Here is a 24,794-nt window from a genome sequence, read left to right on the forward strand (position 1 = left end):
TTGCTGGATTTCTGCAAAATTGAAGCTGCCAGCAACTAGGACCCTCCAAGTATTTAGCAGCCCAATGGCCAGCTTTCAATTGATTCCCAGACCCTTGTGGAAATGACTTCTTTTTCCAAAGGAAAACGGCCTCAGTCTGGGGCCACTTGCCCTTACTGACATGGAAGTCCATGATAGAGATTGGCAAACTTTGCTGGGTTTCTCCAAAACTAAAGCAGCCAGCAACTAGGACGCTGCAATTCCTTAGCGGTCCCAAATGCCACCTTTCAACTGATACCCAGGCCCTGGGGAATGACTTATTTTTCCCCACAGAAAATGGCCTCCATTTGCCGCCACTGGACCCTGGGTCCCGGGACAGTGCTTAGCTGAAAATTGGCAAACTTTGCTGGATTTCTCCAAAACTTAAGCTGCCAGCAACTCGGACCCTGCAAGTCCTTAGAGTCCCAAAGGCCAGCTTACAGCTGATACCCAGATCCTGCAGAAATGACTCTTTTTTCCCTGGGAAAATGGACTACATTTGGGGCCACTTGCCCTGGCCAACAGTCCGGTGCCAAGCTTGATATTGGCAAATATAGCTGGATTTCTTCAAAACTAAAGCTGCCAGCAAAGAGGACCCTGCAAGTCCTTAGATCCCCAAAGGCCACCTTTCATTTGATCTCCAGATCCTGGGCAAAAGACTTTTTTTTTCCATGGAAAATGGTCTTCGCTTGCAGATCCTTGCCCTAACTGACATGCCATCGCCCTGCTAGAAATTGGCAAACTTTGCTGGATTTCTCCAAAACTAAAGCTGCCAGTAACTAGGATCCTGCATGTCCTTAGAGCCCCAAAAGCATCCTTTCAACTGATCCCCAGACCCTGGGGAAACGACTTCTTTTTCTCACAGAAAATGGCCTCCCATTGCGGCCCCTCGCCCTTGCCGACATGCCAGTGCCTACCTTGAAACTGGCAAACTTTGCTGGATTTCTGCAAAACTGAAGCTGCCAGCAACTAGGACCCTCCAAGTATTTAGCAGCCCAATGGCCAGCTTTCAAGTGATTCCTGACCCTTGAGGAAATGACTTCTTTTTCCAAAGGAAAATGGCCTCAATTTGGGGCCACTTGCCCTGACTGACATGGAAGTCCATGCTAGAAATTGGCAGATGTTGCTGGGTTTCTCCAAAACTAAAGCAGCCAGCAACTAGGACGCTGCAATTCCTTAGCGGTCCCAAAGGCCACTGTTAAACTAATAACCAGACATTGGGGAAGTGACTTCGCTTTCCCATGGAATATTGCCTCCAAGTGGGGCCACTTGCCATGGCCAACAGGGCGGTGCCAAGCCCTTAATTGGTAGACTCTGCTGGATTTCTCCAAAATTAAAGCTGCCAGCAACTAGGACTGTGCAAGTCCTTAGAGCCCCAAAATCCACATTTACCGTGATCCCCAGACCCTGGGAAAATGACTTCTTTTTCGCATGGAAAATGGGCTCCATTTGTGGCCACTCGCTGTTGATGACAGGGCAGTGCCAAGTCCGTAATTGGCAGACTTTGCTGGGTTTCTCCAAAACTAAAGCTGCCAGCAGCGAGGACAGTGCAAGGCCGCAGAGCCACAAATTATTTAATCTGATACCCAGGCCCTGGGAAAATGACTTCTTTTTCTCATGAAAAATACTCCCACTGGCAGACTGTGACGTGTCAAGCAAGAAATTTGCAAACTTTGTGGGATTTCTCCGAAAGAAAAGCTGCCAGCAACAAGGACAGTTCAAATCTCTAAAGACCCAAATGCCACCTTTATCTGATACCCAGACCGTGGGGAAATGATATCGTTTTACCATTGAATACAGCCTGCATTTGCAGCCACTCCCACTGGCAGAATGAGTTGTGCCAAGTGAGAAATTGGAAAACTTTGCTGGGTTTCTCCAAAACTAAAGCTGCCAGCAACAAAGATCCTCCAAATCCTTAGCAGCCCAATGGCCACCTTTGAAGTGATACCCAGACCCTGGGGAAATTACTTCTATTTCCCACAGAAAATGGCCTCCGTTTGCGGACACTCACCCTGACACAGCAGTGCCAAGATCGAAATTGGCAGACTTTGCTAGATATGTCAAGAACTAAACCTGCCAGCAACTAGGACCCTGCAAGGCTTTTGAACCCCAATGGCCACATTTCAAGTGACACCCAGACCCAGGAGAAATGACATCTTTTTCCCATGGAAAATGGACTCCATTTGGGGTCACTCACCCTGGCCGACAGGGCGGTTCCAAGCTCAAAATTGGCAAACTTTGCTGGATTTCTCCAAAACTAAAGCAGCCAGCAACGAGGACACTGCAAGTCCTTAGAGCCCCAAATGATTTAATCTGATACCGAGACCCTGGGCAAATGACTCCTTTTTGGCATGGAAAATGGCCTCCCTTTGCATTCGCTTGCACTTGCAGACTGTGACCTGCCAGGCAAAAAATTTGCAAACTTTGTTGGATTTCTCCAAAAGAAAAGCTGCCAGCAACAAGGACCCTGCAAGTCCTTAGAGCCCAAAAAGCCACCTTTCATCTGATATCCAGTCCCTGGGGAAATGGCTTCTTTTTCCCATGGAAAATGGCCTCCCTTTGTAGCCACTCCCACTGGCACTTAGCACTGGTACTTAACACCGGCTTGCTGCAGCAATTTCAGTCCCATCCAAGACCTGACTGTTTTACGCTGAGATAAACTCTGAATAGTTCTATATATTTCTAGTGCCATCATAGAGATATCTTCTTCCATTTTCAAGCCCTTTATTTTTTATCTTATATACATAAAAGCTGTATTTGCTTTTTTAAGCCCTATATATCTGTATTTAGAATTTCTAATACTCCAATATCCTGTGTATAGTACAGCAGATACAAGGTTCTATTTTGAAATAAATTTTAACAAGAATAATTTTTTATGTACATAAATGATACCGTTTTTTGTAATTTTTGCACAAACATCCCCAAAACTTCCTGAGAATTTTGGAGTTTACCGCTCCAAAAGGGCTGTAATCTCCCTTTTTTTGGGAGGATCCCCACCTAACTGCTCTTTTAGTCCACCTTCTCCTCCACTGCATCTTCACTCTCTCCCCCTGACATTCGGCTCCCCCAAATTACCATCTCTGTATCACCTTCTAACCTGGGCTCCCTCATAGCTCATTCCCCAGTTCTAAGGGAGGGAAAGGCAGCCAGTATGGTTTTATTCCGTCACTCACTCACTCACTCACTCACCGAGTTACTTCAGCAAGTCTGTTGGTACTTGGGGGCCCTGACACTGGCCATGCCCCCAGGACACCTGACATTGTCCCACAGCAGTGCTTGTCAGAGTGGTTAGTTGGGTCACCTCCTGGAGCAACAGACTGCTGCACAGAGGTGGACTCCACCAAAATGGAGAAGCAGGGTCCATGATGACAGAAGAGGAAGAGGGATGGGGAGGTTTTTTATTATTTTCTTCACCATGTGTTTTTCCCAGGGAAGATGATTTGGGCTCTGAGGCATCTGCATTTCCCACTCCTGGAAGGAGTTTGGATCGTCCCCAACTTACCCATGACATGGGAAGGAATCCTGGGAGCAAGGCCAGGTGGGAACTGCCCCTCACATCTGGAGCCAGGTGACACTACGGAGCCACAACAATCCCAAAGAGCTTGGAACAGGCCCAGGATTTTGCTGGGGATGCCACAATGAGAGCACTCTACGTCAAACTAGAGGAGAAAACACGTCTCCACTCCTTTTTTAGGGTATTTTTCCAATAGTTGAGGAGCTGACAGCAAGGGGAAGGGAGCAGGAGACAACAGTGATGCTCAACAGGATCTCACATTTATTAATGAGAAGTGATTAATAGTGAAAAGAAAGGCAACGCCCAGTCCTCATTGGCTTAACAAGAAACTGAAACATAGTCACTACACATTTTACAATATTTCTTCCTTGGTTTGTTTGTTTTGGGCTTTTTATTGTCCAAAATTCATTTTCCTGTAAACAAGACAAGTTTTTACCACTGTTCTCAGCTTTCAAAAAATCAAATTCGTCCAGACCTAATCTTTAAATCTATAAAATGCACAAGAACAGAACATTTCTTAGGACTCCTAGTACTTGACTTTTGAGTAACAAAGGGTCAGAGAAAAATGAACCACCTTTAAGACATAACCTCGTGGACAATTTTCTGTTCAATTCTTCTTAGGCCAAAACCCCAACTTCCTCACAGAATTCCTCCTCTTCTGGTCCGGGGAAAGAAAAACAAAAAAAGTTACTCCACTTTGCATGGTGGATGCTATAATTCAGTGCTCCAAGTGCAAATATCAAAACCAGGGAAGGAGGCCCAACAGGGTGGAAAGAGGAGGAACAATGAGATTTAAAAATTAGACAAAAAAAAAAAGGCATATGCCACTTACGGACTCAAAAATCCAAAACCATAGTAAAAAGACAAAAACAAAGTGTATGCTCTGAAATCACAACCAAAACCAAAAGAAATGGGACAGGTTTCACCTCTACTCTACCTAGAAGGGATTTTTTTGTAGTTGTTTTTTGGTTTTTTTTAGTCCTATGTCTTGTGATATTCCAATACTTTTTTTTTTAATTGGAAGTTTGTAAAAGTCTTTTTGAAGTCAAAGGAATTAAGAAAAAAAAGTCCTAATTCTTTCTGGGATACTCTTGTTCCTTTCTCTCTCTGAAAGACAGCTGGGATGCAATCTCTGCAGCAATCTGTGCTGGAGGAATGGCCTTTTACTTGACACGGCCTTGGCGTTCCTGCAAAAAAAATAACAGAGATCATATTAACTGAGAGCAGTTTTATTCACTACTCTTACACATCGGCATTCCAAGACATGGCGCTCCCATAGACCCTGTCCCAGCAAAGCCAGGAAAAGAGCATTGTTCTTGTCAAAAGAAGTGCTGCTACTGCATCCAGTCACTGCAGAGATGTCACACCGCTGAGGTCAAATAGCTCCTTATTCTCCTCTTTTCATCTCAGGTGATTCACCACCTGCAGAGCTGTATCCAGCTCTGGGGATTCCAACATCAGAAGGATGTGGAACTGCTGGAGGAGCTCCAGAGGAGACCACAGAAACATTCTGAGGACTGGAGCCCCTCTGCTCTGGAGATAGGCTGGGGGTGGTTCACCCAGGGAGACCTCTGAGGCCCTTTCTGGTGCCTAATGGGGCTACAAGAGAGCTGGAGAGGAACTTTGGACAAGAGCCTGGAGGGACAGGGCAAGGAGGAATGGCTTCTCACTGCCTGAAGGAAGGGTTAGGCAAGATCTTGGGAATTCTTCCCTGTGAGGGTGGTGAGAACCTGGCACAGGGTGCCCAGAGAAGCTGTGGCTGCCTCATGCTTTTAAGTGTCCAAGGTCAGGTTGGACAGGGCTTGGAGCAGCCTGGTCTAGAAGAAGGTATATGCATTGGAATGAGATGGTCATTAAGTTCCCTTCCAACCCAAACCATTTCATGATTCTATGAAAAAAATGCCACCTGAACTCCCCTGCAGGCATCACAGTAGGCTGGAGCCCAAACCCAGGGAGCACTGACATTAGCCTTGATCTGCAGGGACTGAAACAGTCCCAGCTCCCCTGCAGAAAATCTCTCCAATACCCCTGTCACAACTTGATGGTATCTCACTTGAAAAACAAGAACTTCACAGGAATTTCCCACTGACTGCTATCACCCTGGGTCTTCCTCCAGCACTGTGGAAACGCCCTGTCCAAACACTTGCACCAGAACAAAGAGGCAGCACAGCACCAAATACCCCCAGACACCAAAGGCTGCCACCCCCTTTGCTGTTCTCAGCACTCCATGCCCATCTCTTCAGAGTTCTGTTCGGGTTTAATGGAGAAGCTCTCACAGAAGCAGGTCCAGGCCTCCTCAAAGGGTTATCAGGTGTTTGAAGTGTCATTCCCAGATCATAAGACACCACCTCAAAAATGAAACCTGTCAGCAGCCAGAGGGCCCTGAGCTGATGCTTCTCCCTGGCTCTGCCTCTTCCCTGAAGACAGTCACGTCCCTGTAGTCTAGGCATGACATGCACTGCAGGGCTCCAGCTCCTGCGGAGTGAGCCCATCACCACCTAACTAGTCCAAGAGGTGCCAAGTCCATCCCACTTCCACAGCAAAGCCACACCTGCAGCAGGTACTCACAGGTACAGCAGGTTTTCCCTCTTCACTCAGAGAGGACATGCTGTCAGGACATGCTCTGAACCTAGTACTTTGGTTCAGCTGAGGATGTTTCCCTGCATGTCCCTCTCTGCCTGGAGTTGTATCACCTGAAATAAGGGCAGCAAGAGTCCCCTGCCTGCTTCCCGCAGTCCCATGCTAACCTGCTGATGGGGGGGCACCTTCCCAACTTGGCAGCTCACGCAACCTCTGCCACAAGCACACAGGCGGCTACAGGAAACCTCATCCTTTGCCACTGCTGAATCCAGGGAGAGCCCATCCCCAAACAGCTTCAATCCTGGGACAACAACATGTGCAGCCATCTATCCTTAGAAACCTTCCCAAAAAGGGAGGCCTGGTCTCCAGCTTAGAATACCCCCACTGGCTTTAGCCTCAGCCACAGACCCAAGGAGGCTTTACTTCCCATTCCTCCGTAGGATGCAGAGCAAGGCCAACATGATTCTCTGCTGTCTTCTGGGGACAGGGATCAGACGAAGGCACATGTTCTCATCAAGAACAATTATCCAAGTCAATTTAATTCCCCTTTTCCTGCAATCCTGCCCAAGTCTGCTGCAGATGCTTTCATTGTCAAAACACCACAACAGCACAGCAAAATCCAACTGCTAGGTTGGGAAGCAGAGCCAGGCCTGAACACAGAGCACAAGAAGCACCGCAGGGAGAGCCACAAATCCAAAGGAAGGTGCCAAGGCCTGGTTCAGCAGCTAGCATGTTATGTATGTTACACAGGGACAGATGGCAATGTCACACATCCCTTTGGGAAGCAGCTGCAACTGCCTGAGCTAATGTAACCACTTCCCAAATGCAGACATGGGATAAGCTGGCTGCCATGTTCAATCATGCCCTGTGCATCTCCAAGGCCAGTGTCCTGGGCTGGGACAGTGGCCAAGGTTCCTGCTGCACACATCACCCTGTTAGCTGAGCAGCTGGACCCTAATGAATCACCTCTTCCTGCTGAGAAGATGATGCTGCTCCCAAGGCCTGCATGCAGCTAATAAGGAGCCAACCACAGGGAGAATCCAAACCCTTAAATACCGATGTGTCAGAACAGAGCCTGGAGCAGATGCTCCCCATGTCACCAAGCTAGAGAGGGGGCCAAAGTGAACATCTTCACTTCAGACCTGCTGTAAACCAGGACTGGGGAAGGGGGTCCCCAAAAGGTCCCCATTCCCCTTCAGTCAAGAGCCTGCTTCAAGGAGCAAGCCAGAGGGGAATGGAGGAAAGGTGGCTGGATATGAAAGGAGGTGGATCCCTGATCCAAAACCACAGAACCTAACAGGTTTGGGCTAGAAGAGAGCTGAAATCTCATCTTGCCATGGGCAGGCACACTTTCCATTAGACCAGGTTCTTCCAGGCCCTGTCCAACCTGGTCTCGAACAATTCTGGGGATGGGGCAGCCACGGTTTCTCTGGGCACCCTATGCCAGAGCCTCACCACACTCCCAGGGAACAATCCCTTCCCAATATCCCATCTGGCAGTGAGAAGCCATTCCCTGTGTTCTGTCCCTCCATTCCTTGTCAAAAGTCCCTCTTCAGCTGTCCTGGAGCCTCTTTGGGCATTAGAAGGGCCTGTAAGGTCCCCCTGGAGCCTTCTCTTCTCCAAGTGAACACCTGCAGCTCTCCCAGCCTGGCTCCAGCTCTTGGAGCATCTCTGTGGCCTCCTCTGGACTTTCTCCAGCAGCTCCACATCCTTCTGATGCTGGAATCCTCAGAGCTGGATGCGGCACGGCATGTAAGGTGTCATCTGAGTAGAGCAGAGGGATCCAAGACATCTTGTCCTCAGAAGCATTACAGTGATCATTCAACCACCAGCCAGATCTACCAGAATACACAGCAAGGCTCAACCACACTGCAAACATTTGTCCTTCCTGGCTCATCCTTGTCCAAATCCACAGGCTATGTAGCAGTGTAGGTGTCACAGCCCACTCAGCTACACGACAGCCCCAGAAGACAAAGCAGCATCTGCACACACAGACTGGGCTTTGCTCTGGGATATGATCATTGGAGAGCAAAGGGATTCCATCAAGAAGTGTTTTATGCCCTTTGGCTGCACTTTCATTAAACTTGGGTCATATCTTATTGATCCATATGGGAAGAAACAAGAAAGGCACCTGCTCAGACTCATCCCCATCCATCAAACCCCTCAGGAACAGGAAGGGCAAGAGCAGCATGTCATGGAAATGGTTGATTTGTGCCACAGCTCAAATCCTGTGCTGACACAAAGTTCACACAAAGCAAGTACGCAAACAGGAGCTCTCTCTGATCACACCACTCAAAGCAACTTCAGTCCTGTCACTACTGTCCCCAGGGGCTGCAGCCATGCCACAAGCTAGGTCCTGACAACAGCAACTGAGCAATATGAGATCACCTTATATATTCACACTGCAGGGGAGCCAACAACAAAAGGATCAAGTGTTTGCACCTGACAAAATGACAGTGAGAGACAACATTGCCCATCTCTTCAGAGACTCTGACCTTGACTGACAACCAAGGTTCAGCATCAACACTCCCAGCAAAGGTAAGGATTTTATTGCCACACGAAAGATAGGGAAATAGCCAGACTAAGCCAAAGGAGGACCTGGAGAAGAAGACAGGGCACAGCACCCAGCTGTGCAGCTTACAAACCCTGGTTTGTTGGAACCTGCCTGAGCTGCAGGCCTGCCTTGGGCAGGCCAGGCCAGGCACAGTCTGTTTGGCCTGAGAAAGTGCTCCAAGCAAAAGGCATCACTCACCCAGTGCCTGCCCATAGAGGAAACAGCAGGCAATTCCTCCATTGGAGCAATGGAATTCCCAGTATCATTCCCCAAAATGCTAAGACACCCAATCAGAAAATCCAGAGTTGGACCCACAAGGATCATCAAGTCCAGCTCCTGGCCCTGAACAGGACACAGCAACAATCCCACCCCATGTTAGAGAGCATTGTCCAAATGCTTCTGGAGCTCTGGCAGCCTTGGGGCCCATGACCATTCCCTGGAGAGCCTCTAATCAAACCCTGGCCTTGGTACACACAGACACACACACATCAGCCCCACTCAGCCTGTGATGTTGCACTTCGCTCTTTGATGCAATCCCAGCCAAACAACCCAGCAGGACTTCCATGTGCCCATGTCTCCAAGGCAGACATCTTAGATCACTGCCTTAGAAATCATGAGTTACTGCAGCCCACGGCCCTCCCAGCAGGATCTGCTCAAGGAAGACAACACAAATGATGGATGATGTATCACTTGTATATTATGCTCCACAAGCAGTCTCAAGTCCCCGTACTTTCAAACCAAACATGACTTTTCCTGTTAGCATTAGAAAGCCATCAGGGTTACCAAAAAATAGCTACATCCTTGTCTAGAAAAGAGGATAAAAATCATGTAGTGATCTGCTTATAGCCTGACACCTTCCTCGTACTTCCCATTCACTTAATGAGGCTCACCACCAAGGAAGACAGGAGATGAGGCAAATAAAAGTGATTCTTTGTAATAGCAGGACAGGCCTTTTGTTCTACAGATCAAAATCCAACACAGCAAACCCATATATCCACAGAACTCTAAACAGAACAAACTCCTATCAGTGAACAAGCAGGAACCAAGAAGAGACATGGCCTTGGACACCTAATTTCCATGTCAGAACAACCAGCCTGGGACAAGAAGGGCAGGAAGAGAGCCAAGGCTTTTCCTCTACAGGGGGGTTTACACAAGGTGGTCTGTGCTATTGGATATCCTCAGGCACACTGCTGTTCCCCAGAATCTTTCCAGGCACCTTTTAAAACTTATTCAATCAATTGCAAAGAACAAACCTCTTAAACAAACCTCCTCTTAAACATAACATTTAATTGCCTGAATAAAGCAGCCCAATTCCCACAAACATTTCTAATTACTCTCACACAGGAACTCTTGTCCCACAGGTCAGGAAACAGAATGGTGAAAAGCTGAGAACATGCATGAATATTTAGAGCAAAAGAGACAGAGCAAGCTGGGAGGATTCCCAGTGGCATTCCATGGAAGGACAGCTTCGCTCACAACACAGCCTGGAACTGGACTGGCTGACTTTGGAGCACAAAAAAAAACCCACAAGTCCTTTCCAGTCATTAGGAAGAAAGAAAATTCTCCTGGTCTTCAACAACCAGGGAGATTTTTATTCTTCCCCATCACTACAAGGGAAATGCATTTCATTACTTTGGTTACCTTAAACGATCGCTCAGGCAAGAAGTCTTACCATAAGTGCCACAAAACTCTCCAGAAAAGGAAGAAACTCCACTTAAATGTTTCAAAATCTTCACTGCTTTAAAGACCTGGCAGTGCCCTCTGTCACACCATGCAGGTGTAATGTCAAGGAACATTCTCTGAAGGTATTTTACAGATGGTACCACAAATAACAGAGCTGAGATGGAGACAGCAGAGCCCTTCCCTACTGTGCATAGATACAAAGAAGGAAACCGAAGAGTGTGGTTTCCTTTCCCCCCAAGATTAGAAACAAAGTACAAGCTTTTTAGGTAGATTTTATCTAAATCTTCCAAACTGGGATTACATTACAATAGCTCTGCAGTTAACCACACAAAAAAGCAGCTCAGCATTATACTTTTAAGAAAAAAAAAATCTAATTATACAGAACCAGAAATTTCCAAGTTCTTGCACAAACCCCAAATGGTTCATTATTAACTGCTCAAACACACTGTTATATGACTTATATGTCAATTAAAAAGGCTCATACTGGGGACTAGTCACTGGAAGGAGCTACAAAAAACTTCTATTCTAGCCATCACAGTTTGGGTAATAACCATCCTTGTTTAAGAGGGACTTCCCTAGGAACTGCTGTGGTAGAGCAGGCTGTTGGCACTGTTCTGGCTGACAAGCCTCCAGTGGTTTGTACCACTAAGGAACTAATTATTAACTCACAAAGCTGTAAGACAGCACAATTACTACCAGGTACAAACCAGAACATGCAGGAAAATGAGAGGACTAATTGTAATGAGAGTGACCACAACACAAAACAAGGAGCTTCATGAACCTGAAACAGAAAAAAAATAAAAGTTTCTTTCAGGCAAAAAGCTGGTGCAGAATTACAGTTTCAATAAGAACAAGGAAGGAACACTGTGCATGGAGCTGTACTTGATCAACTGCTCACAGAACAATGCACTTCAACTGTTTTCTTGGGATCCTAATCGGCTTTCAAGCAATGTCTTGTGACCCACTGTACTTCTGCATTAGGGAAAAATCCAGGGAACTGAACCAGACCAGGCGCTGGGGTTTCACTGAACGAAACAGACGGCAAAGGGTCTTGCTTGGAAGATACGAACTTCTTCTGGGGAAGCAGATGTTAATAACATAACCTGAAACACATACCCGTGTAAGTTGCTCTTAACCTTGGTGCCAGCAAGTTATCCAGAACTCTGGGAGGAAAAAATAAGCGGAAGAAAACCAAAGCAACCCCTGCTGCTGACAGCTTACACCCTTCCCTTCTGCATTCCAAGCCCTCCACAGTGCTTCTAGGCAATTTTTCAGCCATACACATATAATTTATCACAGAACCACAGGCTGGTTTGGGTTGGAAGGGACCTGAAAGCCCACTCCCTGCCATGGACAGGGACCCTTCCACTAGACCAGCCAGCTCCAAGCCCTGTCCAGCCTGGCCTTGGATACTTCCAGGGATCCAGGGGCAGCCACAGCTTCTCTGGGCAACCCCTGCCAGGACCTAACAGAAATTAATTTCTCCTCAATATCTAATCTGAATCTACCCTATTTCAGTTTAAGATCATTCCTCCATCTTAATTCATCTGCTGAAGGGAAAAAAAGGTTTTTATAGATTTTAAAACATTAATTTGAAGTAATTCTTATGTTCATAATCAATTCAATTAATATATTTATAAGAACAATTAGTTCAGGGTATTCTACAGCTCAGAGCTGAAATCATGCAGCCAAAATAATCTGGAGTGGGGGGACATGAAGCTTTGCCCACACTGAGAAGGCAAGAAGTAAGCTGGGAACAAGTTCACAAGAACAGGGTGTGGAATAAACTCCCCATGTTGAGGCAATATCTCTAATAGGGGAGAAACCCCATTGCAGATGGCCTGGACTCTGGCCTAACACCAATCCCAGTCCTTGAATCCTAGAATGGCCTGGGTTGGAAAGGACCTTATAAATCTTCTAGTTCCAACCCTCTGCCATGGACAGGGATAAAACAATTGAAAAATTTAAACAGTGCATCTCAACAGGCCCTTAAACTAACATCAACAAGCCAACTTTAAATACTATTTTATAATATTAACATTACATTCAAATATTATTTTAAAGACTTCTAACACAACACTAGAACAGAGAGACAGGACTACAAGGCAAGTGCAAGTGGTTTGCCCTTCCACTGCTCTGATTCCACTTCAATTGCAGTGAAAAGGCTCCTAGCCCCAGCTGCTCCAGTTTTAGGGATGAGGAAACACAGCTCCCTGCCTCACAGGAGAAAACATGGATTAGAGCATCAGACAGATCTAAGTCTTCCCTTCGGTTTTCTCCTTTCTTTAGACAGAGCTAGAACATGAGCAAAAATCTGTAAGTGCTGTTAAGGGCTGGCTTAAAAATATCGTAAGCACAAAATATTCCTTACAAACAGCCAGTGCCAAGCCACTGGAATAAGCAGGATGGTTTGTTTCCTCCAGTCCTGGGCAAATATACGAGCATGGACACAGACCTACAGGATTTAAACAGCCTGGACATAAACTGAAACCGTATGCATTGCTGAACAGCATAGCAGAAATTCTGTCTTGGTGTATCAATCAATTAATTTCACAAAGGCCACAGTTTGGAGCACATAACAGCAAATAGCCCTGGGATCACCAAATGAAAGGAACTGTGTGAGTGGAAGGAGTGTTCCCTTGCTGCCACAGAGAACAGTTGGCTTTGCCTTGATATGGAATATCCAGGAATTGAATCTTCAAGTCAGAAATACTGTCCTGTGGAACATGGTAAAGCCAAAGCAAATGCAGCACTCTCCAGGACAACTCTAACAGCAAGGGAAAAGTGCTGATCCACCCTAAAGGGAATATTCTCCCTCCTCCCCTCTGAAATTACAAATTAGGAAGAAGTAAAAAAGAGCTTTGTAAAATCCATCAGAAAGCATTCACGTATTCCAGTGACTGTAAAATAGCCTGCCCATTTCAAACAGGCTCATACAACACCCCTCAGTTTTCCCTTAAATCACATGTTCCAAGGAGGCAGTGACACTTGCCAGTATTAATACTCTCTTAACCAGTAGACAGCATCATCTGAGGCACAAAGCAGCACAATTCCAGAAATAACAGATCCAATCTGGCCAATCTGACCTCTGTGCTTTGAGGCTGATCCTGATCATGACAAACCACACCAAAGCTCTCCCCGTTCTGCACAGCTCATCTTGACTCAACACTCAAAGTCCCAGCAGACAGTGTCTCTTCTCAGCTGCAAATCTGACCACTAAACACTCTACACAGCACTGGTTTTCATGACAGCCTTCCTAAAATCCCTGGAACCTATGAGTAGCCAAATATCTCATGCCTGGGCAGGCAGAAAGAACCAAAATAAACTTCCCTCGGAGTTTTCCACTGATTGCATTTCCACAAAACACAAGCTGTCAACCTTTCACGCCAAGCAGATCATTATGGGAGACCTTTACTACAAGGTCAACGCAGCATTCCTAGAAATCCAAGTGCATGACCACAGGGCAGGGATTGTGTAGTTGTTTTGATTGTTTAAAGCAAAGATAAAAGAATTCTTACATGGAAGAAGTCAGTGACAAGCTCTACCATAAAAGCAGCTATTATGGGTTTCAAGACTGCTCTGGACAGGATTGCACTGCAAGTTGGCTCAACCATTGTGGGTCAGGAGAATATTCAAACCTTTTTAAAAAATGGATTAGTAGAACAAAGCAACACATGGAAAAGGAATGGGGATTAGCATTAGAGGAAAAGGATGGGCACAGGCAACAGGAAAAGAAAGAGGATTATTTCAGTGTTTTCAACACTAAACTAACTACCCACCTCCTCCCTTCACTGGACAATGGAAACAGCATAAACACTATACATTTTTCATATAATTTCTTGGATCTGCTTTAAGGGATTCTGAAGAAATGACTAACAGTGAGAAGCATAAAAGAATAATCAAGAGTTTCCAGACTTTCACAAGCGATCATCCATCGGCTCAGGCAGCAAGCCGCAATCAAACTGCAAATGAGACAAAGATCTGGGCAAGCTGCAGCTGAATGAAACAACTGCAGCTCAGGATAAGTTTGAAGCAAGCCAAACCTTGAAACATTTAAGCTTCAAAGAATACAACTGCAGAGCATCAACATCTCACACTGTAGGAGAAATAAAAGAGCTGGGAGCAATGGAATTTCCCCAGCACAAAAAGCAGGCAGGGAGCTACTGCCAGACCAGCATTTTAACTTTTCAGTGTTTCAGTTCTGGTTCCTCATATATTTTTTAAATTCAGGTGATTACTTGAGATGCTTCAAGCAGACAGAGCATGGTTTGGGCTTTTTGGCACCTCTAGTCCCATGGTAGGAATCACTCCAAGAAAAAAGAAAACCCTCCTCCACTAAAAATAACTGTTCCTCAATGAAACCATGAAAGAAAAGATACAGAAACCTTAACCACATTCCAGACTGTGTCAGTGAATGACTGAGGAGGTCAAACTGTTACTGTAAGAATGACCAAGGCCCAGAGAGTCGCCTCCTCTGTGCCGGATGTTACACGGGCCTGAGCATGAAACACAGGATGAGTAAATAGCAAAGAGCAAACACCAACTGTGTTCACACAGCTCCCTTGTCCTCTGTGAATTCCAAAGAGCTATGACTAAGCTCCTTTGCAAAGAAAGAGTGCTTTCCTAATCAACTACTGCTGCATCCACTAGAACATGGTTCAGAAAGGCAGCACTGGCACTCAGACTATCGCTGCTGCTTTCGACTCTCCACACCAGCACGTCTCAAGAAGCAAGCAAGGGGAGGAGACTTCAAAAAGCAACTGAGAAGATGAATAAAGATACTTTACAGCTTTAAGAAAACTGCTAAGCCTTATTTCTAGTATATTCCTGGTTTTCAGACTTTACACAGCAAATGCAGCAGCCTTCCAGAAGAGCCCATCATTCTGTCTGCTTTTCCCAAAGCCTTCTCTCTTCTACTCCTCCTTCTGCTTACCCATACCTAGTATTAACTCTTTTCATCCATCCATCCCTAACCTGTCCTTAAGGAGCATTTTCCCCCTTCCCCTGCATTCTCCCACTGTGCCACAGTCTCACTCTCTAACAATGCTAACTGTTGCTCCCTGAAGTCAGGTCTGGAGGGTTTCACAGAATCCCATAAGGATTTAGGTTGAACAGTACATTACAGATGATCCTGCTCCACCCCTTGCTGTGGGCAGGCACATCTTCCACTAGACCAGGCAACTCCATCCACCCTGGTCTTGAACACTTCCACAAACGGGGCAGCCACAGCTTCTCTGGGCCAACCTGTGCCAGAGTCTCCCCACCCTCACAGGCAAGACAGGCTGGACAACGAGTGAAACAATTCTAGGAGGTGAAATCACACAAAACAATCAGGTCCTCACAAAACACCAGTTTACACCTTCACACCTTGCCATTTATTATGCCTCCCTTACAGACTTTCGCTAAGTACTGTAAGCAACCACATTTGTGCTTAATTATTATAATTTATATGATGCTCCATGTAAAATATATATAAAAAAATTTAAAACTGCATTCACTGTCTCAGTGAACAGCTGCAGCTCCTGATTCTGTTCTTCAAGTCTTGGGGGGAAAATTCCCTATTGCTCAAACTAAAGAGATCATCAGGAAACTTGGCAAACTCCCAGCCAGCAGTGCTAATGCTAATTTTTGTAATTATCGTTTTGATCAAACATAAGCCAGATCCACATTGAGGGGAAGGGCAGCCCCCGGTGACTTTGCTACAATTGAACCCAAGTAAGATTCAAAGTCCACTGGTTCCTGAATTTGGGGCAGGATTTTCAATTAACGCATCGTTAAGGAGTAATGCCGACAGGAAGATTTGAGAGCAGCTGCAAAGCAAGTTGGGAGCTCAGCTCATGTACCACACTGCTGGCAGCACCACGCAGGTGACAGCCCACCATGGCCCCAAAGAGAGCAAGGAGGAACACAGTGACCGTGACCACAGGACAAGCAGGACTTCAATCGCAGTGAGGGAGATTTAGGTTGGGCATTAGACAAAGCCTCCTTACAGGAAGGATAATTAAGGAGAGGGATAGATTGCCTGGGGAGGGACAGGAACTGCTGTTCCTAGAGGTTTTACAAGTGGAGGGAGACATCTGTCATGCTGACCCCACTGTGGCCAGGGGGTGGATTAGGAGCCATTCTAAGACCCAGCCCTGGTTTCTAACAACTTCCCAAATGCCTTCCTGGTCTCCAGCTTCAAACTGTTCTGATCCAGGAGCTGATAATGGCACAGAAATACATTTTGTTTACATCACAGCACTCGGCAAAGGCTGAGATTCAGCATAACCAACACACAGTCAATAATCGCAGGCGGGGCCTGGGCAAGGCTTCTCACGCCGCTCTGCCAAGTGCTGGGTTAGGGTTAGGGTTAGGAATTGGATTTGATTTGGAAGAGATGTTAAAGATCATCTAATTCTAACTCATGGGCAGGGACACCTTCTGCTAGACCAGGCAGCTCCAAGCCCCAGTCAACCTGGCATTGGACATTTCCAGGGATGGGGCAGCCACGGGTTCTCTAGACAACCTGTGCCAAGGCCTCACCACCCTCACACAGAGAACAATTTCCTTCTAATATCCAATCTAGATATATTCTCTCAATTTAAAGCCACTCCCCCTAGTCCTGTCTCTTAAGGCCCTTGTAAATAATCTCATTTCATCTTTCCTGGGCTTCCATCAGGCACTAGAAGGTCACAATTATGTCACCCCAAAGCCTTCTCTTCTCCTGGCATAACAATCCAAATTCTCTTAGTCTTTCCTCACAAGAGCTGCTCAATCCCTCTAATCACCTTGGTGGCTTCTCTGGACATATTTCCCCACAAAGTCAGGCTACTATTTGGGTGTGGGTTCCAGGTATGAGGAGGCAGATAGCCGAAAGGCAGGCGAATACCCACAAGTCCACACCCCAGAGTTTGTCCGGTGCAAGGCAGCGCCCACCACCTCTTGCCCTTCTGAACTCAGACAAGACACACAAACATGTTACCTTTTTAACATTTTCCTCCTCCTCTTGGCGTTTCTCATAGTGTGAGAAGTCATCAAAGATGGAGGTGGTGTGCTTGTAGGTGGCAATAATTTTCAACACCTGCTTAGCCTTTTCCAGAGGCACCTCCTGAGTGTCCCTGGAGTTGGTCACTGGTTTATTCTCGTTGTTCTCTAGGCGGATGTGTCGCAGCTGGCTGTTGGGAACGTCCTTCACAAAAATCCACCTGACATCAAAACGTCCTTTCCATTTGTCCTGGGACCACACACCTGCACAGGTGTTATAGTCCACAGCAGATTTCATTTCTGCTACGCCGCAGAAGTGACCACTACCGTTGACACTGAACAGTAAGTATACGGGGCCCTTCCCATTCATGGAGCGATAGGCTGCATCCAGTCTCTTGTTGCCATGCTCCGTACTGCACCAGATATTGTATTTAATGGAACGGTGGATATCGTCCTCAGAGTAACTCTTAATGATGAAAACCCGCCCATGCTTTGGGTTCCAGTCAAAATCCTTGGGGTTATAGTTGTTAACAGATCTCAACTTCTCCAAGACTGGGTGTGGCTCAGAAGGAGAACCAGAACTGGCCTGAGCCTGTCCCACTCCATTACCGTCCACTCCATTCTGGCCAAAGCCGTTGCCACGATTCCGAGGGGCGACCCAGCGGGTGGGCTGTGCTGGTGGCACAGGCAGTGGGGCTGACGGTGGCAGTGCCTGCGGCTGCTGCCCACCCGGAGTCTGGGTAACCGGTGGGCTACTACTGATCTGCTGGCCCAGGGGCTGTGGAGACACCTGTGGTGGCTGCTGAGCAAGATTCTGGACCAAGGTCTGTGATGGGGCTTTTGCCACTGCCCCTTTGTTATCCCAAGTTCCAATATCCATGTTATGTTTTATGGGAGGCGGCGGGAGACTTGGCCCTGCAATGCCATTCTTGGCCTTCAGCTTGGGCTGCTGCTTGGCAGGTTTGCTGGCAATGTCAGCCCATGAAGTTGGCTTTGGTGGTGCAATCGTTGCCGGAGGCAAACTGTTGGACGTCACAATATTACTGGTGATAGACCCACTCCCCACGGCTGAGCCGATGACTTTCGGGACACTGCTTGCCACGTCCGTGCTGCTCAGCTTGAGGGCTGCCATGCCCTGGTCAATAGTGTTCATGCCAGGAGCCTTGTTGAGGGTCTCATTGGCAAAGGCTGACTGCCCATCGATCATGGCCCCTCCCAGTGAGCTGGGAGCATAGGCATAGTTGCTGCTGTAGCCAGAGCTTTGAGTGGATTGTCCCTGAGAATTGTTATTCCCCCAAGCTGAAAAGTCAATCCCACTTGGAAAGAAGTTAAAGCCGTGCTGCCCAAGGAATGGAGTGCTGCCAAGGGCCCCTGGCTGCCCGAACATGGCATCGGGAAGGAAGTGAGGCTCCCCATTGCTTAGCTGTCCATATGAGGTCAGGTAGGGCATGGGGGGGTCTCCCCCTGTGGACCAGGCAGCTTCGCCTAAGGAGTAGGAGAATCCAATGGAGGGACTGAAGTAGCTTGGTAAATAGGAATCAGACATTGCAGTGTATGCATTATTCTGAAAGAAAACCACAAAAACATAAGCACTGAATTGTTAGAAGGAAGTGAACCAATTTTAAGGGACCAGGAGTAAAGGGACCTTAGACTTCCCCATGCCCTACTCCTTCCTGCTTTAGGACTCGGCAGACAAACAGGCCCAGCCTTGAACACCTCCTTTGTTAGAAGGGCTCAAAAATTTGTTCCATTGCCAGAAAGGTTAAAGATAAAGGCTAAGAAAGGTTAAAGACAAAGCTTCTCATGCCAAGAGGGGAGTGTGTGGTGTTCCTGACATACACTGGACACTGGGAATCCCCGGAGCTCCTGCTCAGGCTATAAATCCAGTATCTTGCATCCAAATATCATCTTCTGCTAGTAGCTACCTCCAACAAGGATTTTTCCTGCTTGTGTAACATACTTAACCCATATTAGGGGGTTCCAGGGAGGATCTGGGGAAAGAATGCAGAGAGAAGGGGAATAAGAAAGAAAAGGATCCAGAAGAAACACACAGTGAAAATCACAAGTGTCCCTGATTGCTTTCCTTAAACTTACTAGCCACGAAAACAGCTTTATTCCTACAATTAAAAGTTCCACACTTCACAATATTCCAAGCAATTGCAAAAAAGCAGGGATTTAAGGCCTATTCCTCAAAACACAAACTCCTCCAGTGCTGTGGGTACACACTGAAAATTACCTGAAAATGGGAAGTAATCAACAGAAGCCTTTTGCAGCACAGTGACAGCACCAGCACAAGCAGGTTTCAAATCCAGAGAGGAAAAAAAACCACCGCCTCCGTGTCTTGATCTCCCTTTTAACATCCAAGTAGCCTTCAGGTTACAAAAAACAAATGCCTAATTTGACAATTAGGGAAGTCTCAGACATCCCCAAGATTTGCTTACATGAAAAACATCTGTCATTTCCCATTCAAACCCAGGTCCCCTCTGGGGAGTGGTTTCAGTCCTGCTAATGGGCATCATCCTGAGTAATTTGAACCTGTGAGCAGCAGCCTCGCCTGCCCAGCCCCTAAGACATCAGCCCAGTACAGACGAGATCAAAGGTGCATTCAGTTCCCAGCTAAAAGCTTGGCTTGCAGCAGGCTCTGCTCCATTTTTCATTGAATCACTCACGTGCGAAGCACAGCTCCCAGAGGATTTTATGCCACACTGAAATCCAGGGAGTCTCTCAAGTTGGCTCTGGCACTCTCCAGAAATACCTGAAGGTTTGCCACTACCTTCTACTTACAGGAGAGCAACAGGTTTGGGGCTAACCAACCCCCAACTTTAGAGAAATTAATAGGAACTATTTAACACCATGTGTTCTGAGACAAGATTTCTGTGGTACTGCCTGAAAACTCAAGAGATGCTCTGTTCAACTTTTGATTTCACAAACGTCTCCCAAAAGCAAATTAGTAAAAAAACTCACTCTCATCCAGGGTTTTACTAACTGAGGAACTGAATCCTGCTAAACCCAGGCAGGACTCAATTTGTCCAAAAGCACCAACACTGACACTAACTTGTAAGAAAAATGAAACTTAAACTTCCTATTACTATTTTGAGCCACTAAAATCACTTCATAAGTTTATTGCCTCAATGATAAGAGTAATATTTTCTCTCCTGAACTCAGCTTTAAAGAAACAGGAACATGCCAGCCCATCCCTAAACCTGAGGCAGAGCATTTCTCCACAACAGTACTCAAAGCACATCACTGTCAGATGAAAAAAAAAAAAATTTTTCTTCTTGCCAGCTTAAAATATTTTCCCACTGGTCAATTATGTCCAACTTTGACATATCTAACACAGGGCATATTAAGCTATGACCTGTAGAAAACTAAGCACCTGCATACAGGTAGGAGAGCAGAGTAGTTCAAGAGTTGAGCACAGGCAGCTCAGAGCAGATATGGGACACTGTTTGGGACACAGTGGCTGCTGTTCTCCACCTGAATGTCTTCAACACTGCTTTGTTATCAAACAGCACTTCACTCTGCTCCCCTGCCCTGACACAACTGACACACTTGCTGATTACCATGCAAATAAAACAACACCAGCTTCTCATTCTCTCCATGACTAAGACTCTTCGCACAGTTATTTCCTCAAATTCACTGTTCCTCTTCACCTCAGACCAAGGTTCTTAGTGACCCTTGCTGTTGAGCTTTTGGATTTTAAACGATTAAAAAATCATTTACTGCATATCTGAGCTTTAAAATACACAGTAACCTCCTGGGAACTGAAAAGTAACAGTCATACCTGAAAGAGCAGGTGCGGAAAATAAGGAGCAGTGAAACTTTACAACACGGTTACCTCAGGGGTGTGTGGAGAGCTCAGGAATCAACTCCAAAACTCATTTACTTCAATTATTCAGAGCAGTTTCTCTAACTCCCTTTCCCATCTCCACTAAAGAGGTGTACCCCTGGATACATATGTATTTTTGCCTCCCTCCAGACTGAGCTCTGGAGGTTTTGGACTCTACACAGCACAACAAGGAACAGAGTCACTCAAAGGTTCCACTCCAAGTTAACTTGGTGGTTTCATCTTGCCCTGGCTCAGTTTCTGTCTCCTGGGGCACATACAACCACTTCCTTATTTTTAAAATGAATTTTTACCAGCCTGAGACACACTGAAAGAAATTAAAGATCCAGAAATACTACATCAAAACATGTAAAAGAGAGTAAAATACTGTGTTGCTTCAAAATTATAGTAACCTTTTTGTTTTTGGGAAATTAAATAAAACTGCAGTTTGTATGAAAAACATCCATATTCAGAAAGAAGCTGGGAATTAGGGATGTTGATAGCTGAGAAAGAAAAAAACCAGCATTAAACAACAGCTACTAGGAAAGCAACTGCTTTTATTCAAGACTTGAGAAAGCAATAACGTTCTCTCACCCTATGAAGGCTGAATTTAGGTTTGTAACTTTTCAGGGGGTTGAATGCAGTGAGTTGTCTTGATGGACAGGCTGAATTCTGAAGATTATGAACAGCTGACAGGCAAAGAATACTTATCCTCAGATCTTTAGCACAAACTAGGAAAATACTTGCTGAAAATTTAACTGAGACAGTAACCTGTTCATGTGTTCCAGTAAAACATGCATCACATTTACATGAGAAAAATAATGTACTGAAAAATAAAAATATGCAAAAATACAGCATATTTATATATATACATATATATACAGCATACACAAAAAGGGGAAACTAGAACAGTTTATTTTTACTGATCACAACTGGAAAGAGAAGGCAAGAGAGCAACCTGTCTGCTCCAGTGCTATTACAGATGTTTATCTATGTACTCACTTGTACATCTAATCAGCTGAACTCCATCTGTTCTGTGTCACTCCCCTGCAGCTCATTACAGAAAACAAACACCAGTTAACAGTGGTGTTACTCTAAGAGAAAGTGAAGAGGAAAATAGCTGCAAGTTTGACTTCCAGGATCTGGTTCACAAAGCTCCAAAACTCTCTGGCTCAACTTCTCAGAAAGTCTCAAAACTTGAATCACATGTGGGCTCTGGGTTTGGGGTTTTTTTGTGAAAAACAGAGAAATCCCCTTGATAGGCATCATCAGTTGACTTGGTGTTGAGGTAAGAAGATTGATCTGATCCTCTGAAAGGTACAGTAGCCTGCTGTGAAGCAACTTCACAATCCAACTCAGCACACTTCTCTGGTGTGAAGAGCCAGAAACCAACAAGTCACAACACTAAAACTGAAAGACCAGAAATGGTGACTTTGAGACAGTCACGTTGAAAAAAAAAGAGCTAGACACCAACTCTAGGAAGTTCTCAAAAAGTTGCTAGAAACCTCCCTACCTCACCCACCACAATCTAAGGGCAGTCAATGCTTTCTACCAGCAGAAATGCTGATATAGGCTAGAATATTAGTTATGGCAGCTGGCAAACATCAAAATGCAATCAGTGGAGATGGGGAACATACAAAGAGGCCAAACTTCCCTCCACTGGAGCAGCAGGAAACCTTGCTGCTCTTAGTCCTCCTGCCTGCAACAGGTACTTACCGGGCGAGCCTGGGGACTCAGGTAGGGCTCAAAGTCATCATCATTCAACCCATCTTTCTGGTGCACAGAGCCGTTTTGCACTGAGAAGAAACGCGTAAAGTTAGAAAAACCTAGGCAATAAGCCCCCATTATTATGAGCTTAAAGTATTTAAAGTCAAACCCGAGAATATAATGAACTTCTGCCAATTCTAACACACCACGCTCAGCCCACGGCACACAAGACACTTTCCCACCGCACAGGCAACACCTGCAAACTATCCCCAGCCCAGCAGGCAGGCCAGGTCGCAGGGTTTATTTCCCTCCCGGCTGAGGGATCCTGCCTCTCCCAACCAGGCCCGCCCGATCCCCCGGGATCTCACCTTTGTTGCCTTGGCCCTTGGGTCTCTGGCGCGCCAGCAACGATGTGGGGAAAGAAAAAGGGAAAGCGGTGAGTCAGAGGAACAGACCCGGCTGGGGTGACGATACAGACCCGGCCCAGTGAGGGGAGGACAGAGCTGAGGAGGGTAAACAGACCCGGCCGAGAGAAGGGAGGGCAGATCGGGGGTGGGTAAACAGACCCGTCAGAGCGGGGAGAGCCAAGGCCCGGCAGGGACAGACCCGGCCCGGGGAAGGGAGAGATCCGGCCCGGCAGGGTCGAGCCCTGCGGGGACAGGCCCGACCCGGCCGCATCACAATGGAGCGCGGCCATGCGACGGGAGAGGAGTGAGGCCGCAGCCGCCGCCCGGCCCGGGGCGCAACCCGTTAGGCCCAGAGCCGCGGCCTCGCCCAGCAGGGCCGTCCCGGTATCGGCAGGGGGACTCCTACCTGCTCCAGGAGGCTGCTAGCCGACATGGCTCCGCGGCGGGGCTGCAGGCGGGGCGGGGCGGGGCGGGAGGCGGCGGCGCTTTGTCCGGGCCCGGCGGGCTCGGGGCGGCCCTGGCGGACTCGGGGCGGTCGCCGGCAGGGCGGGGGGACGCTCTATCCCACCATCTCCACCCCACCCCCCCGGCCGCGCGTCTCTATGGCCCGGGCCCGCCGCCTCGCGCTCCCCCCGCCCGGTCACGCGGCACCGCGCGCGCCCAGGCACAATGGCGGGAAATAGGGGGAAAAGCGGGGGGGGGGACAGGGGGGGTGTAGGGTTGGGGGGCGCAGTGCATGCCGGGACGGCGGAGGACCGGTGCGGGGGGGGGGGGGGGAGCAGCGCCCCCATTCGACTGGAAGTGGGAGGCCTCTTAAAGGGCAAGGCGGCCTCGCTGAGGTTCTAAGGCAAAAAATGGCAAATTCGGGACCCGGCTGCGGGCTCAGCCCAACCTCATCCTGTCGCGCGCGACATTTTAGCTCCCCCCATCCCCAGTCCAGCACTCCAGGATGCAGAGAACCCTGGGAACATCACAGTCCCATAGGACCCCCACTCAGGTCAAGGGGGGCTACCTGGGTGCCGGGTAGATGTACAGCGATCAGGAAGTGCAGAGTCACCCCACTTTCCGGCCAAAAAGCTCCAGCAGGGACCTGACAGGATCTGCTGTATGCCTGGATTGGGGAAGGGGGTCCCCAAAAGGTCCCCATTCCCCTTCAGTCATGGGCCTGAGGAAGCCAGAGGAGAATGGAGGGAACCTGGCTGGATGTGGAAGGAGGTGGATCCCTGATCCAAAACCACAGAATCCCAGACTGGTTCGAGCTGGAAGAGACCTGAAAGCTCCTCTTGTTCTACTCCCTGCCCTGGGCAGGGACACCTTCCACTGTCCCAGGCTGCTCCAAGCCCCATCCAACCTGGCCTCGGACACTGCCAGGGACCCAGGGGCAGCCACAGCTTCGCTGGACACCCAGTGCCAGAGCCTCCCCACCCTCACAGGGAAGAATTCTTTCCCATATCTCCATCTAACCCCACCCTATGGCAGTGGGAAGCCATTCCTCTTTGTCCTGTCCCTCCAGGCCCTTTGTCAAAGTTCCCCTCCAGC

General features: G+C 47.4%; 2 protein-coding genes across 4 annotated transcripts in view; both read right to left on the reverse strand.

The window, feature by feature from the left end:
- Positions 1-3,770: 3,770 nt before the first annotated feature.
- Positions 3,771-23,974, reverse strand: YTHDF2 (YTH N6-methyladenosine RNA binding protein F2). Its single transcript, XM_005494151.4, has 5 exons — positions 23,662-23,974; positions 23,217-23,241; positions 22,858-22,937; positions 17,314-18,879; positions 3,771-4,719 (listed from the first exon to the last, which is right to left on the reverse strand). Exons 1-5 carry the CDS (start codon positions 23,686-23,688, stop codon positions 4,696-4,698), a joined length of 1,722 nt encoding a protein of 573 aa, XP_005494208.1. The 5' UTR covers positions 23,689-23,974; the 3' UTR covers positions 3,771-4,695.
- Positions 3,771-24,794, reverse strand: part of GMEB1 (glucocorticoid modulatory element binding protein 1) — a 33,178-nt gene continuing 12,154 nt past the window's right edge. For all 3 annotated transcript variants that reach the window (XM_074555641.1, XM_074555640.1, XM_074555638.1), the window contains 3 exons: positions 23,217-23,241; positions 22,858-22,937; positions 3,771-4,719 (listed from right to left, as the gene is read on the reverse strand). The gene's annotated coding sequence lies outside the window, so the exon portion shown is untranslated. The remainder of the gene's footprint in view (positions 4,720-22,857; positions 22,938-23,216; positions 23,242-24,794) is intronic.

The sequence above is a fragment of the Zonotrichia albicollis genome, chromosome 20 (genome assembly GCF_047830755.1).
Source record: "Zonotrichia albicollis isolate bZonAlb1 chromosome 20, bZonAlb1.hap1, whole genome shotgun sequence".
NCBI classification, from domain to species: Eukaryota; Metazoa; Chordata; class Aves; order Passeriformes; family Passerellidae; genus Zonotrichia; species Zonotrichia albicollis.